Here is a 17,320-nt window from a genome sequence, read left to right as displayed (position 1 = left end):
GGGGCAATCCTGGTTATACATACAAGTTGGTGGATGAGGGGCTGGAGAGCAGCCCCACAGAAAGAGATCTGGGGGTTTGGGTTGGTAGCAAGTTGAATATGAGTCAACAGTGCGCCCTGGCAGCCAAAAAGGCCAACCGTGTCCTGGGGTACATCAAGCACAGCATTGCCAGCCATTCGAGGGAGGTGACTGACCCACTCTGCACTGCACTGGTGTGGCCCCACCTTGAATACTGTGCACAGTTCTGGGTGCCTCAGTATAAGAAGGACATCAAACTGTTAGAGTGTGTCCAAAGTGGAGCGACCAAGATGGTGAAAGGCTTCAAGGGCAAGACTTACAAAGAGTGGCTGAGGTCACTTGGCTTGTTCAGCTTGGAGAAGAGAAGGCTGAGGGGTGACCTCATCGTAGCCTACAGTTTCCTCAAGGGAGTCAGCAGAGGGGGAGGTGCTGATCTCCTCTCTCTGGTGACCAGTGATAGGACACTAGGGAATGGAATGAAGCTGCATCAGGGGAAGTTCAGACATTAGGAAAAGGTTCTTCACTGAGAGGGTGGTTGGTCACGGGAACAGGCTCCCCAGAGAAGTGGTCACAGCACCAAGCCTGTCAGAGTTCAAGGAGCATCTGGATGATGCTCTTAGTCATATGGTTTTGTTTTACATAGTCCTGTGAGGAGCAGGGAGTTGGACTTGATGATCGCTACGGGTCCCTTCCAACTCGAGATATTCTATGATTGTCTAAGTACACCTGGATGAGCTAACAAATTTTAGCTCAGATCTAGGACTAGTAATCTGCTATCTCCAGAATGAGATCAGGAAGCAGACAACAAACAGCAGCCAGTGAAAGGATTAACTTGATTAGATAATCTTTCTGCAACAAACTGATATTAGTAATACAACATTCTAAAATGTATTTGTATTTTATCCTGTGCATGAAGTTCAAAGACATTCTGTTAGTTAAATTTTCTATTTTCATCTCCTTTATTTTACTTATAACATCTTGTCAATATTTCTATTGCTAACCTACTTCAATTTTTTTATTTTTAAATAACCTACTTTTATGAATCGAATTTGAAAAAAAAAAATCTAGCACAAGCAGAGATCTACTAGTATGTATATAATCCAAACAAATGGGATATAATAATAATAATTGCTGCTTTAAGCATAATAGGTTTTAGCATTTATGTATTCACAGAGTATTCAGATCACATATCAACTACCTGAATTAATTATGGATATCTTATTCCTTACTGAATCTTTCTTCTTTGCACAGAAATAAGCACATTATGTTGTGCTGCCTGTGGCCTCCCAGTGAAAAGTTGAAAGCTCCCACAGCAGGAAGCAAGTGTTTTAATGACAGCTAATTTGAGTATCTGAGGAAGACCTCAAACCTGAAATTCAGACTCATAGTCTATTGCATCATGGAAGCACAGAACCGGAAATCCAGAAAGTTCTAAAATTTTAATGGAGCAGTTTTGATACAGACACATTACACACATTTTAAGTCCCTCATCTTAGCGATTTTGAGTTCTCCAGCTTCAGGAAATAAAATAACGGGCTCTTATAGTTGTATTGGGACTATTGTTCCCAGAGAATGCTGCCTCAGCCGTTTCTGAAAAATCAATCTAGAGTCAAGGGATATTAGTTCTGAGCACACAAAAATAAGGCATTGAAAAGCAACATTAAGGATGTTAATGCTAGTTTTACTCATGATGATACATAATAGGTACTTCCAAACTGGGATTTTCAGTCTGCAAGAGACCTTTTTCTAGACTATACATACACATCCAGTGCATGCAATAGCATTTTGTAATGAGGAAGAAGGGACACATGCCAGCTTGGTTCAGATGGTGTTGCAGTATTAACCTTGCTTTGGCTAAGGCCAACGAAGATTGTGTCCCAGAACTGCGGTCCAACTGCCACATCAGCCAAGCTTAAACCGCCACTGGGGAGAAAGCCTTGTGACATGAAATGACCTCTGACTTTCAAATGAACATTTATTAACAAGTGCTGAGAGTAGAATTAGCATTGGGATGACTGTCACAGAGAATCTAGTTATCAAGACTTGAAATAATGTCACATTAAGTGATCACATCGATACTGAAATAAAGCGTATTCCACAAAATGAGCTAAAGTAGAATACTTCACTATGCGATTTCAAAGTACTAAAGCAAACACTCCACCATTAATGTGGTTTAACTGTAATGAAATTTCATTTTGTGATTGCATCAATGCAAACAAGGGCTAGAAGTGCCATGGACAGTGAGCATATCCTCATTGCTCAAAGAAAATGAAAAAGCATTTTTTTTCTATGCTATGCTGCTAATCAGTTTAATTAATAAATGTTCCACATATTTCTCTGCAGCTACTCATATTTATTTAATCATATTAAGTAGTTTGCTTCAACTTTTTGCCTTCCTCATTTACTTTAAGGGGAGAGTACACTTGGGATTTGAAATGGAAAAAATTTGCAGCATTAGTTATGCACACAACTACTTGCAGCAGAGATACATGAACACGTGCCCAGTCTTGAATCCAAATAAAACAACGTACATTATACATATCCTGGACTATTGCAGTGTTTCTGCTTCAAGCTTCAAGCTCTGCTACCTGGCAAATAAGGGTCACACCCCCTAAAAATCAGTGAAAGTGTCTCCATTGATTCAATTGGATTTCAGATAAGTCCTAAATAAATTAATGGAAACTATTTGTGCTAACATATTTCATGGCATTGAGATGCTAAATTTGTCAGATAATTTGATGCAAACAATTTGCTCAGTTTCAGTACTTACTTAAAGACTTCCTATTGTAGTCACATCCCTGGCAGACTGCAGTACTGGGTGAACAAGTAGTTCTTCTCATTTGTTCTAACTCTACAGACATCCATTTTATCATGGGATGTTTTAGTAACGCTTGAGAATTTTTGAACATTAAATAAAACTGGAAATTTGCACTACTTAAGAATAAAAGTAACCAAAAGAAAAAAACCTTGTCCTTGGATGTTAGTAATAGTAATCAGCCGCTTGTAAGGGAAAGCAATCCTCTGAACAATTTACTATTCCCATCTTGAATAAGCTAAAGCTCCCACAGTTATCATTAATAAGAAACTGCACAGGATATTTTTTGGCTTGATATATCAGATCTTTATCTTTAAATTATTCTTAAATAATCACATGCATCAAGATAAAATAACTTGATCACATTTAATTTCCCACTAGGATATCTCTGAAAACCTTTTTTGTTTTTTTCTCCCCCTCCAAATTTGTGTTAGAAGGATCAAAATCACCTTTTTATTCCAGAGAAATGCACAAAAACATTAAATGTCCTCATTTGTATGTAATAAAGGTAGCACGTATGCTTGAAGTTCAATGTCTTAATAAGTACTGTGCTGCTGATTGTACCCCACATTGAGTTTTAAATTTTTTTTGCTAATACGACCATTAAAAAGCACTGGTTTTATTACTATGCAAAGAAACAGAATATTTCTACCATGGAAATAGAAAGTGATTGTGCCCCCCCCCCAAAGCCCTCCCTGAAGACTGATAGTTGTTAGTCACCTCACGTTCTTGTAAAGTCAGTTAAATCAGAAAGACTTTGTAGGCAATATAACAGAAATGTTATTTGGTCTTTTCAGGAGACAGAAATGAAGGAGGGTTGTGCTACCTTCTGTTTCCTTATCAACCCTCCCCCAGTTCATAGAGCTAGGATTAGCGTGGAGGATTGAGCAGGAGTCCCTCACGTTCCAGCTGGCCTTTCCAATAATTCACCTGAAGACTAGAGAAAGAGAGAAAAAATCAAGCAGCAAGGGAAACTCAGTCTAACTTCCTTGGAGGAAACAGTGGAATAAAGAATCTAATAATCTATGCTGGAAGATGACAAAGAGCCATATGTCATGAGCGGATCTATTAAACTATCCAATTTCCAAACACAAGAATTTTTTTAGCACAAAAGGCTGCTACATCTGTCCCCTCTGCTCACAGTGACCCAAACTAGAAATCATAGACTCTAACCGCAGCATGAAAGATCCAGGCAGACACCACAGAAAAACATTTCTGATGGTGTAGATAGGGTCACTATAAAAGACTGCCTGTGAGGGTTACGGCTTTAGGAACTTTGACAAACACCTGTAAGAAATTATGCATATTGAAGGAGTCCTGCTAGTGGCAGGATAGAGTAAGCAACTTTTGGGGATCTCTTTTCACAATATATCCAAATTTATCCTGTTCTCACAGAAGAAAGTGTAGGACCAGCAGCTAAATGTTAGAAAACTGCTTTGAGTGATGCAGTTCAGGAAAAGGGCCAGTGGGGAGGTGGGCAGAAATGTAGGAAAAAATCTGAGAAAAGCAGTAGTATTATAGCTAGGTTGTATGGATCTTCACAGTTTTAATGTTATAAAACAGAATTTGCAGCTAGAAAAAACCCCACTGTTCATAAAATATGGCTTCCTGCATAAGACCCCACCCAGTAATTTGAAGTACTGAACCCCAAATTTGAACAAGAATGTATTTAGAAAATGTCTTCTGTGATTCAGAAAACTTAGAAAATTCTACATACAATCACAGAAGAGTCAGGCTGGAAGGTCCTCAGGGTACCCTGTAATTAGTTCATCCAGTCCAGCTGTAGTTTTGATCTCTCCTTCCAGCTGTACGCAAAGACGCACATTAAGCCATCACACTGGGAAACTGAGGTGTGATAGTGCATTACAACAGACCCGGCAGTAGCATGCCATGCCGATTCAGTAAGCCACAAAGTTCAAAAAATGGCATCCTTCCCTATCAAAACAGCGCGGTGCATCATCCTTAAATTCTTAAATTCTTAGTTATAGCTCAGTAAGTTACTACATCTGCCCTCTGCATTTACCAATGACAGGTGAAGAAAAAGGCAACTGAAAGCTGTTTTCACTCAATCACCTCCCTAATGTAAAATCAGCCTGATGATTCTTTTAATTACATTATCAGAATCCTGATATTTTCTTCAGTAACTTCCTTGACACTGCTAAAAGCACTTTGTCAGACTGTTTCATGTCATCATATTATTTGGGGGATGAAAGATATTTTTGATGAAGTGATTTTATTTCATGCTTTATTACCGGCTTTGACATAAATTTCCAGAGAGCCCCAAGGGCACGTCTTTTTACACTGTAGCATAGTCTTGTTAGCAATTCAGGTGGAATAAAACCACTCAGCTTCACTTTATGGTCTTGTGCCCTGAATTTTTCACATGGCACCCTTTCAAATGTAAGTAACGGTATTGCAGAACAACATTAAAATCTTATGTTGTTAATACAGGATTCCACTAACACATTAAGCAGCATCGTATTTGTAGCCTCTTGCTCGTATGACTTCTGTAGTTAGTAGCGTTTTACGATTATTTTTAAAACAATAGTGTCTGTTCAGAACAAGCCTTAATTTTTTCCTATTCTGTTTATATACATAAAATTTGCAACTATTATTTATTTATTTATTTCTCTGGAAACAAGACCATAAAGCATCTCTTATGCAGTCACAAATTAGGAAATTTGCCTTTACTTTCTGATAGGCAAGTTTACTGCAGTGTTTCATACATTATCAATTCTTGCAAAGGCCAGTGGGAATTGAGGCCACTTGCCACCTCATGTAAGTATTCAAGTCTGAAAAGACTGAGCCTCATGGGAAGCAGAGATCATTTATAAGCCAAGTCCTTCTGCATGCAGGAAATGTGGACAACCCTGAATGACTTTTCTGATACCTCACCTTCGTCACTGTAGCCCACTGGCCATGTGGCATGAAGATAAAACCCCCCCTGTATTTTTGAAGATGAAGGTAAAGACAGTAATGAAAGAGCTGGATTTAGGGAAAGCAAAATGCAAAATAACATTGACATGCAAGAGGATAAAAACCTGTAGCTGTTGCAGGATTCTTACTTTAAAACAGCCAGGCACTTTTGTACCTTAGCTGCTGCATCAAGACTGAAAATTTAGTATTACCTGTTCTATTACTTCTTTTTGAAAAGCACTCACATGGTGGTGACATACCTAGAAAGAAAAGCCATGTTCTTTCTATAATTCTCTGGTTTAAAAGAAGAAACTTTGCATTCACACAGCCTTTTCCAACCTGAAAATCAAAAACATTTTTGTCTCTACATGAAATTAGTAGACTACAGTTTCCTTCAAAATGGCACTGATGCGTCTACCTCTTTTACGTGTAGGCTATCCCATGCAAACATGAATTCTACTGCTAGGCTTTTTGTTTTGAACTCTCCCTTTCTTTTTTCTTAATTGGGATAATATTTCTTGTTGTGGAAACTGATTTGCTGCTACATCACTTCCAAGTCAGTGGTCACCAAACTGAGTCATATTCACGGAAAAGATTCAGGCAATAAGGCAAACTGCTAATAAGCTGATTCACTTTAGATCACATAAAAAAATGTACAGTGTACCAAAAAGAATTAACCACATGAAATGACCACATTTGTATTAAAAAAAGGGAAAAATCATTATCAGCTTCCACGTTTCCTTCCCTTTCAGATGAAATGAACTAACAATCTACCAGAAACTCCTTACACATGAACATGCCCAGTTGCCACATGAGAAGGATCAGCTCATCTCACTGTTGGCGAGAAGCATGACTTAAAAAAAATAGGCAGCTTTTGGGAATGTGCAGCCCCTAAAAGGCGTATTATCAGTTCTTCAACCCCAGCTGTAAAGTGTTTTCACTGTGCTGTCATTACTTGGTTATAAAATGTGAAGTACTAGAGGTGCAGCTAACAGTTGAGCAGCAGCAATGCAAGCATACCTGTACCACGCTGCCACGAAGCTACACAGCAGCACCCACTGCTCCCCTGTTTTGAGGTGTTAAACGAACTTCTTGATAAAGCAGGAGACCGCAAAGACAAAGCAATGCCCAAGCCAGGTCACTTTCCTGCCATCCTTAAACTGATGGCACAGGAGCAGAAAACACAACAGAAAGCAGAATCTTTCTCTTTGCTGGTAACATGGCTTTTGGGCTTCTAAGGACAAATATGCACCCCAGAAAATCTGTGAATTAGAGTCAAAAACATGCAACATCTATTACAACTGTAATAGATATAACTATGATCTTTCTGGCAGGAAAACAGAAGTTTGTTTATCAAATAATTTCTTTCTGAACACAACTTATATGCACTGTTAGAACTCATCTATCTTTCATACTGTATACAGCATCCCACCATACCAAGAGGTGTGACTAGTTATTCTACTAGCAAATTTACAAGAAAATTGTGACATTGACTGATATTTTCTACATGCCTGTGCTTTAAGCAGTCTAATCCTAAGGGCTGAACTGTCATTACTTCCCAGAATGCATCAAATCCTCCAGCAGGAACAGAGTGGTGGCTCATTCGTTATTACAATTTAAGTCAGTAAGCAGCTGAGTGCAGGCACAGGTAAATTACTACACTCATTTTACTGTCAGTAATGTGCATATCACTTACTTTCAGAAACATCTAGTGTGCCAGATCACTAATGATAACGGTATGCATTAGGATTTGTTCCAAGTATCTCAGTTTTTCAGTCAAGAGTTAGTAAACCTGCCCTCTCATTTTGTTGCAGTTTGAAAGGTGGATATGATAAATTAACTAAAATAAGAATCAGAATAAATTCTTAGCTATTAAGCAGTGATAAACCAGAACACTCCACTGCCAACTGGACATCAAAAGACTAGCTAAGAGAAAAAAATCTACACATTTTGATTACCTTTGTGTCTAGATTTCTGTTCATTTTCTCACTGATAGTGAATAAAATAGCACAAAAAGCTTACACTTCTGTTTCTGAAGACCATAACACAACCTAACATTACTGTCTCATGATTATAGCACACAAATCCACTTACAAGTAATTTATCGAACGCAGCTTCCCTGAGTTATAGGACTATTCTATCAGTCCAATAACCTTTTTTTTTTTTCCAAATCCACATGAGGAATAAACTCAGCTCCAAAAGCGGTAGCTTTCTCCTCTCTTACAGTCACTATTTCTCACAGTAGAGGGTTCAGAAGCATAAATATTTACTGTTTTATAAAGAACATATTTAATTCTTGCACTATTCTGGAGAAGAAAATTTTTCATTCAGTTTACCAAATCAGTTTTTTAAAAACTATCCTGAAATAAAGGTGGACTTGGTAATCAAATAGTAATGAGATTTTAGCTGATTTGAACTGTTCAACAGTGTGGTATTTCACCATGTACCTTAATAAAGCCTTCCACGTGTTTCCCAGTCTTTGTTCCTGTAGATACCTTCTTTATGGACATAATGAAACTCGCTGTAGCAGGAGAGATACTGTCCACACTTCTACTTCACATATTTCAGCCCAGCCAGCATTTCTTAAGTATATATTGTTACACTTCAAGACACTGTGTCTCATTCTAATGAACGATTTTTTAGCTTTTTAGTTTTCTCGTGGGTTACCTTATGCATTCTTGGTAGGGCAAGCAAATAAAAATAATTAATAAAAATAAGATTTAGTTTCTCATTTGGTAAGAAATTTAGTGGCTGATCTCTTTAAGATTCCAGCAGTTCCTGGAGCTAGATTAGGCTGCTGCCCAGGTTAGGTAAATGTTCTTTGTATTTATTTGGTAGAGCTGAACAGGGCATGTTTACTGAGCCATATGCTGGGAAAAAATAGCCTAAACATTTTCTCCAGTGTTTCTTCTGATTCACTCTGTTTCATTTCCTCTGGCCCTTCCAAAATTCCTGCCTTCCAAGCCTACTTACTGACATGCAATTCAAATTTATTAAAAAGAAATTTAGTAGTCTTAGAGAGTTGCCCCTCTGCACAAAGCCACCCTCTCTGCACATGTGCTCAAGGCACTTCTTAATCCTCTTACTTCAGATGGGAAGGCTTTAGACGGTGTGTTAGCGTGTGTTTAAGCATATTGAAACAACTACAAAAAGTACCAGGATGGAACGTGCTACAGGAAATATGTATTAGGGGAAAAAATGGGAGCAATGAAGGATGAGCTGGTGACACAAGTCGTAAAAATGTTCTCCAATAATTTCTTTCAATCTGTACTTCAAATACAGCTCCTAGTACTCCGTGTGCCTGTTTGTTAGAAAATGAAAAACTGAGAAAATAGGATTATAAAACCATACCTAAACATGAGGGTATTAGTGAAGTGGGTTAGAACAGGAACACACGCCTGGAAGAAAAGCAGAGGGAACAAAGCTGGACAGCATCTGCAAATGATCCTACTTTACCTAAATCAAATGAGGCCATTGCGGCCAGAGCCATATGAAATCTCGGTTCAGGCAACCGAGCACTGCGCACCATTTCAACAGAACAGAATAAAAGCATAGCCTACCTGTTGAATAACCCCTTTTATTATTTATTTAAAACCAGTCATTTCAAGACAATCCTACAGAGTTGTGAGGAATATGAAGTGAGCAGTGTCCATGCAAGTCCTAGATTCCAGTGTTTATATCCATCAGTGTGAAAGCACTGATGCTACACTTAAAACAGGAAATCTCTGCTATCTCTCATTCTTGCAAGTTCAGGCGAAGGTGTATCCTTGAACTTAATGATGTCATTTAGTTGTTTTATTCTGGTAAACTAAAATAAAGCATGGAAATGACAAAGACACAATGATATTTTATATTCTCTTACTCTTAATAAATTGAAATAGAGTTTGGCAACCATAAATAAAGTAGATAATAATAAAAATGTGACATTACATACCAGCTTTTGCAAAGTTTATTCTATTATTGAGGGCATTCTCTGCAGAGAAAGGCTGTATAAAAAAGGGTCTACTGGTTGTCTACTGAGAAACAATATTGCATTAGTCCTTAAGACCACTTAATCCATTTTGAAACCGAGCAATTAAAAATTGAGCTTTGATTATTGCATTTGCCTTTGCAATGTTTTTAGATTTATAGCAGCACCCTTCATTTAGGGGCAAAAAAAAAAAAAGAGGGTTTCTTCTTTATTGTTTTGAGAAAGGCACAAACCAGAAAAGAATACAGACACCCTTCTGATGAGTGAATTTGTATACACAAAAATTCTCAAATTCCCTGAGGAAAAACAGGAAAATATTTATACTGCTCATCTGGTAATTTAATGCTGCTATTATCACACACTTTCCTTAATAGCGCTTCAGGACAGGAGAATTCCTTCAGGTTGGTTATTGTATCTTTTGGAGAATCAGGAAAATGGGGCCCTGCTCTTATGTGAATCACTTGCTTTGAACATGTTAAATAACAAAAGACAAAGATAAGTATATGTTGGAAGCAAAATTTTAAGCTGATTAGAAGCCTTGAAGATGCTGATATATGCATTTCCTTCACCAATCAACCAGCTCTGCTCATCAGCCCAGGAAGGTGCCAGAGTCCCACCTCCTTTGCTGTGGTGTCTCCCACACCTCACACACCCCTCTCTGCAGAGGTTGCTTAACTCTGGTTATTTGCCCTGCTCTTGTTAACTCTGCAGGGTCCGCTCCCTATCTGGCCCGAAAAGGTTATAGCTGTAGCTTCAGAAAATATTTTTAAGTAAGTCAGCTCTTTTAATAATTAATCACAATGTTCACCCTTAAAACATGCAATGAAGAGAAATCATACACAGGGGGCAACATTTGTCTGCCAAAAAAGAAATATTGCAGACTTCCCCCCCCCGCCCCGATATTGAGAATGATAATAAAATTCCCCACATCTGAGTTCTCACACCCTGACAAAATTATGTTTTCTTAGATGTATCTGACCTGTAGAGTACGGACATTCTAATGTGTGCTTCTGGGGTGGTGGCAGTGGGGGGGGATAGGGAGGGGGTAGTGGGGAGCAGAAGCCTTTGCAAAGAGAATCAACACCGCTGTCTGATTTGTTCTGTATTAGATATATTTTGATTTTTCAGCAATCTAAGTTTTATCTTCTGTTCTTTGGAGCTGCTCACAATGTACCTCCCAGCAGCCATACATCTGGTTTGGAAAGAAAAATATTTTTCTAGGGTAGCCCCTTCCTGTCAGGATGTGAGAAATACCTGTTATGATACACAGTATGGTCACTTGTGCATCCTATGTACAATAACTATATGTGCAATATATGTCTGCTAAGTGCACTATCATACACTACCCAACTCTTCAAAGGTGTTGCATTAGCAAGAACTGACCTAATTTCAGCTACCCATACAAAATCAAATGGTTACATCAAACATCACCTTCTAATATACTGTTAGAGTAGCCATGGTTTACCTGGTTGCATATTAATTTCAAAGCCAAACTATCAAGTACTGAAATGAAATAATTAGTGTCATGAATCCAGCATTTTATAAAACGTATTACAGGTGTAGAAGCCTAAAGGGACCTGACTATCTTGTTTAACTTTTCATTGTAAAATCCAGTTAAGAAGTTCCAAGAACAAAGAAGACTTTTCAGTTTAATGTAACCTTTTCTTCCTCAAAAAGTTGATTCAAGATATTTTGTTTTCAAGTTACAAATGCCTCTAAAACAGCTTCGGTGGGACACAGTAGCAATGGCACTTTGCATGCTGAGATTAAGAGCCCTCCACTGTCTATAACCCCAAATATTTTTTTTCAAATAATTAATAATTACGTCCTAGGAAAGCACATTTAAAAACACCTTCAAAAGCACCTTCAAAACGGTGCCACTTTGTTTAAAAAAAAAGAACAAAAAATCATGATCAGAAAGTTTCAGTGATGCTGTCTGCACCACCAGTCTTTCTTTGACCCTGTTTCTGCGTACAGCTTTCAACAAACCGAGATGATTTTTGTCCACTCACATAGTGTTGCACTTCCAAGTTGGTCTGACTAGTACTGGACCTTTGGGCATTTCCTAGGGAATAGGTAACCCCAAAGAAGAGATAGCAGAGGACTGCTCACAAAGGAACACACCTTAGAAAAAGACTCCTTCTTTATCCCCAGAAGTTCACGACTTGATTTTTTTAAGACAAGGCAAATAGAGGCACAGATGATATCCACCATCCCTTACTCCCTTTTTACCCCCCTCACAGACCTTTCTCTGTGATAAACATGCCGAACCGGAGCACAGACACAGAATTTTGGTATCTTCAGGTACTCGCAAGGGGTTATAAAGGCAGCAGGGAAGCTAATTAATAGTAAAGTTGGGACAATATGTGAATTAACTTTCCAGCAGCAGCGTCTGCTGTCCTCCGGACAGATGCTGAGCGGCAGACGCCGTTTCTGAACGCGGGCTGTCACCGTACCTTAAGAAGTCTGACGGAGGGGAGGAAGGCGGCATGGCACAGCTTCCGGATGGTCCAGTTGAGTGGCCGGGGAGCATCGGTCTGATTCATGACCGTCCACAAATCCCACCGGGAGATCAGCCGCAGACGTGAGAGCGCTTACCGCGGAAACCGCCCGCCAGGCCGCGGGCACGCCAGGCGCATCCCGCCCGCCGTGCCGCAGGGCAGGGCTGGCCCGGCGCGGGCAGAGGGCTGGGCTGGGCGAGTGGCGCGGCTGTAGCCACCGATCCTCCTTAAAAGAGCAACCTCCTGCGTGGGAACAGCAGTGCTCATGCATACCAAATGTGGCTGAATGGAGGCGATTAGCCCGCTGTTCAGGGCACGCTGCGCTCCTTGAGCGAAAAGGGGCAGCCCGCATAAAAAAAAAACCTGCAGTGAGAGCTGCCGCTCCTGCTTTCTCCCTCCCGCGCTCCTCGGAGAGCACCCAGGTCAGCCTCTCCAGGGCAAGCTGACCCATCCGCCTCGCTCCTCCGCTTCCCTGAGCGAAAAAACAGGGCAGAATGGATAATTTAAATTAATCAAGCGGAGGGGTAATTGCACTTTCTTTCAGAAAGCATTGCGAGGAGAGGGAAACCGGCATGAGGGGAGGGGCCAACGCTCAGACAGCAAAGATTGAGAGGGGAAAAAATTAATTCACTCTTGAATTACTGATATAATGGACCTAGAAAGCATAGTTTCATTGATCGGGCATTGTACTGGTGCGCTAGCGGCAAGTGGCAGCGGCTAGAAGCTGTACCATAAGAGTATGAGCGTTAACATGCACATTCTGGCAAAAAAAAAAGAACCCCAAACAAATCAAGTTCAGGATTCAGCTCTTTTTAATATTAAAGCTATGGACAGAGTAATTCTTTTAAAGACATGCAAACACATGAAGTAATAGTGCTGGGGCAATTCAAGTATAGTAAAGCATGTTTCCATTTGGGCAGTAACTGGCTTTCCCAGCTAATGAAGCTATTCTTAATGCCGGTTCCCCAGCTAAAGGAGAAGTACCTTTTTCCCACTATGTTTTGGAGAGCATCAAGATTACATGAGGGAAGAGTTAGAAAGTCCAAAAGCAAACATCCTATAAAGCAATGGGAATGTTTCATTTTGCCAGTAATGACCAGTTTTTGCTCAGATTATGGAGGTAAACAGTCACTTCTCAGCAAAGTTTAAATCTCTTGTGACTCAGGTTAGAAAATTTACTTGGCTAGGCTTCATTGATCTGCCATTTTCATATTTCCTTTTAATTCCAATAGTTCACATATTTTTCTCCTTTGTTTATAATTTATTCTTATTATTTTGTCTGCATTAATCAGCAAAAGCTGAATAATTCTCCAAATGAGAGGAAAGAGATGAAGAACATTGTTTCCATGAGGTTATGCTAATCTGCCTGGTTTACATATTAATGTCTATAATGGTTTGCAGTAGGGTTGCAAATCTAAAACTCTCTAACATGAAACAATACTCCTGGTTTGCTTTTTAAAGTTTGTTTAAGGACAGATAACTCTGAGGAGAATAGGGAAACACAGTACTTTAGTCAATACCATCAGATCCTCCAAGGTAAACAGAGGATCCTAAAACCACTGAAGTTATCCCAGTAAAGCAGGGTAAGGATTGGTCATCTCAGTCTTCCTCTCCAAAGGAAGTTTTGCCCTTGCACATAGATCGATATTCTCCAAAGCCTATATATTGGGGCCTATGTAGAAGGAGCACATGTGCATTGAGGTCGAAGTCCAGTACCTTTAATGCTTCTTTTGAACATACACATACTAGCCAGCTCGTCCTCATTGTACCCTCTCAAGAATTGTATGAATGTTCTTATTGAGCCTCAGTGTTGGATAAAAAAATTATTCTGCCCAGAATATAATGTCCCAGAACATAGTGCAAGGCTGACTATGCACCAGAAGAGCGCTCTCATCTGTTCCATCCCTCTGTACATGGCAAAACTATAAAAATTCAAAGGTGCAGAAACCAGACCATGGGTTGCCTGTGGAACAGAATGGATAGAACACCAGGAGCCATTCCCTTGTGACAAAAATTTGTGCAGATGAATTTCTAGTTATGACTGGGCAGCTAGTTTAAATTATACATACTTAAATGCCTTCCTGTTTGAGCTCTGAATGTATTTGTTTTATTAAAGGAAGAAAAAACCCTTGCTGTTGATAGTGAAATGGAACATGAGTAAGTAAATATGATTTTCTGAAACTACTTTTCTCAGGCTCCATTAAAGAGGCAGAATTAAGAAGGTAGAAAAGAATAATCCGACTTTAAATAAATAAATGTACCTTAAAATGTGTGTGGCATGATAACTTTGCTCTTTTATAAAGGTAATAATATCCAGTAATTAAGTTTTTGGGGTTCAGAGTAAAAAGAAAGTGAAAGATTCAAACCAATCAGAAACAAGGACTCCTTAACACTCCCAAGACCATGTCTTCTCCCTGCCCTCCCACTCCCCAAGCCATACTGGTAACTTTTCTTTACCCTTGAAGATCAGGAAAGAGTTTCTTGGGAAGGTACCAGACTCATCATTACCTTGACCCTTTCACATATGTTTTGCATCAGTCATCTGTCATAAACCAAAATGTTCAGCCTATGTGCTAGGGACAAATACAGAGGAATCATAGCCCTTCTTTTCCATGAGTAGAGTAACAAATCTCTAGAGGAGGCTAGAGAGCTGAAGACAATAAAGAAACATAACAGATAGCTTTAATAAACTAAAAATAGTGAGCCCAATGTATCTTCTAGCTTCCACAGAGCTTGCTGTCTTTGAGATGAGCTCTATCATTGCTTTCTGCAAACAGTACCTTAGGGATAAGAGCTGTTATGTGCTGTAGTGTTTAATACACACGAACCTTCTTTCACAGGCCAGTTTTCCATGGCTTTGTGCCTTGCCTAGTCATTTGTATTTGCAGAAAGTGAGCGCAAGAATACTAACTTCTGTTTGTGCAGCAAGGAAGCTCTGACTGACAGGACATTACCATGACGTGGGAGGTTAATTTCCACCACAAAGTCCTTGGGTACCTTTGGATAGATCATTTAATCCCTGTTTGGCCTTCATTTTAATTCATTTTAGCTTTACTGTATGTCTCTTACCTATAAGCAATACTGCAGTGATTTTGAGGCTCTTCAGTGTAAATTTAAGAAAAGTCAAGCAAGGAGATTTCTTTGTCTTGGCAGCAGGCTCCACCAATTTTCGGTAATCATTAATGGTGAAGGGTTAGGAAGTAAAGAAGCAAATTCTGAAAAGCTTTTTTTCAGAGATGCTGACAACAATGATTAAATAATATAGTGAAAGATTAGGGAGAAGTTTAGTTTTTTTTTGTTTTGGGGGGCTTTGTATCACCAGTGAAAAAGTCAGTTTGAATCTCTTACTCTATCCTGTTGGAAAAAGCAAGTGCTCAGCTCAGCTCTTCTACAATCTGAGGCCCGTTAGGAGATGCAAAAATGTAGCAATCCCACTAGGATTTATGTTCCTACTTTGCTAGCGCTAAAAGACAGAGCTGCCACTTTCATATTAAAACTGTCCCTGAAGCATGCTCACTGCACCATCAGTATTCACATGTAGTTCTTTGTCTCTTGCCAAGGAGCACCTTTGGTATCACAGGAAGGCATAGCAAATAGAAGACAAATTCCATTGCTTCCTACAATACGGAGAGATTTCTATTCTTCTTAAAGCTATTTTTCATGGAAAGCATTTTTAAGACCACCTCTTCGTAGATTTCTGCCATCTAATGTGATAATAATCCTACACTGAAAGCTCTGATGCAGTAAACTTTAACACTTCTGGGTACACTACAGAATGAAAAGTTGCTGAGAAGCCCATTAACATCCAGACCACTCTCAGCACACCAGTAATCTGCAACATTTTCAACCTGAGAGCAAACATTTAACAAAAAGGTATTATGGACTACAAACCCAGCCACTGGTCTCTTATCCTGCCCAGTTAACAATTCCTTTATGAAATAAGAGATGCAGTGTAAATGAAAAGCAGAAAGGGCAGAACAAGGAAACCAGAAAGATGTATTGGTCAGCATGGTAGAAAGCAACCTTTTCCGATGATTCCACACCTGTTTTTCCCATCTACATCAACAGATGTGAGAAGATACATCTTCTTCACAGTGCAGCTATAAAGCCACTTTGCCAAGGCTTCCTTGATCTTGGAGCACCTTTCTGCTTCCCCAAGGGCTTGCACTGCCCAGTGGGGGAGAAAATACCAGAGAAAACATGGCTATGCTTGCACTGCTCATCGTGGGAGTACTACAGAGACACGCTGAAGCAGAGGTGGTAGCTCTTCATAACACACTTTGGCCATCTCCTAGGTTTGTGGAGGAAATGGCAGGATGGCAATAGAAAAAGAAGATGTAATTTAAAAGCTATTCTTTAAAAGTCAGAGATAACAAAGCATTTCACAGGTATAGTCAAGAAGTATCGGTCATCTTACTACCCACTCACTTCACAGGTTTATAAACTAAACAATATTGAAGAGTACATCAATGAACAGAAGCCTATATTTATAACAGCAATGGCAGTGTTGGGTTTTTTCCAACACACTCATATTTCAACTTATTTACCTTCATTTTGTGTGATTTCTTGCAAAAATCAGAGAATAAAAAGATACATATATGTGATAAAGTTGGGATAAACTATGCTTAAATTTATGCCTGCCATAACATCTCAATGGACCTGGATTTTCCTGAAGCTTAACTTAACTGATAATTAATGTATAAAACTTCTCCACTGCTCTCACACCTTTTCTATTCACAGCATGCCTGACATAGCTTTTTCTGCTGTTATCTTTGCTAAGGTTTTTCACAGGTCTTCTGCCACATGCTCATATCCATTACTCCCTGTCCCCCAGACACAGACACACGTATTAATGTAAAGTCTATATACTTTATAAATGTTAATTAAATAATTTGTCCTAGATGCAGGCAATTCTGTAGACAGTTTTCAGCACATGCATAAACAGTATTGTATATAGCTATAAATTATGGCTTTTGGCATCTGACTGAAAAGCCAGAATAAAGGATATTCTTTCTGTTATCTTAAGTTTTACAGGTGTGTGATGAATATCAAATATGATTAAATTATTTTATATACCTACTCACTACCACCTTGAAATAT

General features: G+C 39.2%; 1 protein-coding gene across 4 annotated transcripts in view; it reads right to left on the bottom strand.

The window, feature by feature from the left end:
- Positions 1-17,320, bottom strand: part of TRPM3 (transient receptor potential cation channel subfamily M member 3) — a 429,177-nt gene that overhangs the window by 276,904 nt on the left and 134,953 nt on the right. For 2 of the 4 annotated variants that reach the window (XM_054809134.1, XM_054809135.1), the window contains exon 1: positions 12,176-12,475. The exons of the other annotated variants lie outside the window; for them this stretch is intronic. In XM_054809134.1, coding sequence (XP_054665109.1) covers positions 12,176-12,265 — 90 coding nt within the window. In that variant the 5' untranslated portion in view covers positions 12,266-12,475. Of the gene's footprint in view, positions 1-12,175; positions 12,476-17,320 lie in introns of those variants that run through there. 4 annotated transcript variants of the gene reach the window in all.

Source organism: Grus americana, chromosome Z (genome assembly GCF_028858705.1).
Source record: "Grus americana isolate bGruAme1 chromosome Z, bGruAme1.mat, whole genome shotgun sequence".
Classification (NCBI taxonomy): Eukaryota; Metazoa; Chordata; class Aves; order Gruiformes; family Gruidae; genus Grus; species Grus americana.
This window is presented reverse-complemented; position numbering and strand designations above follow the sequence as displayed.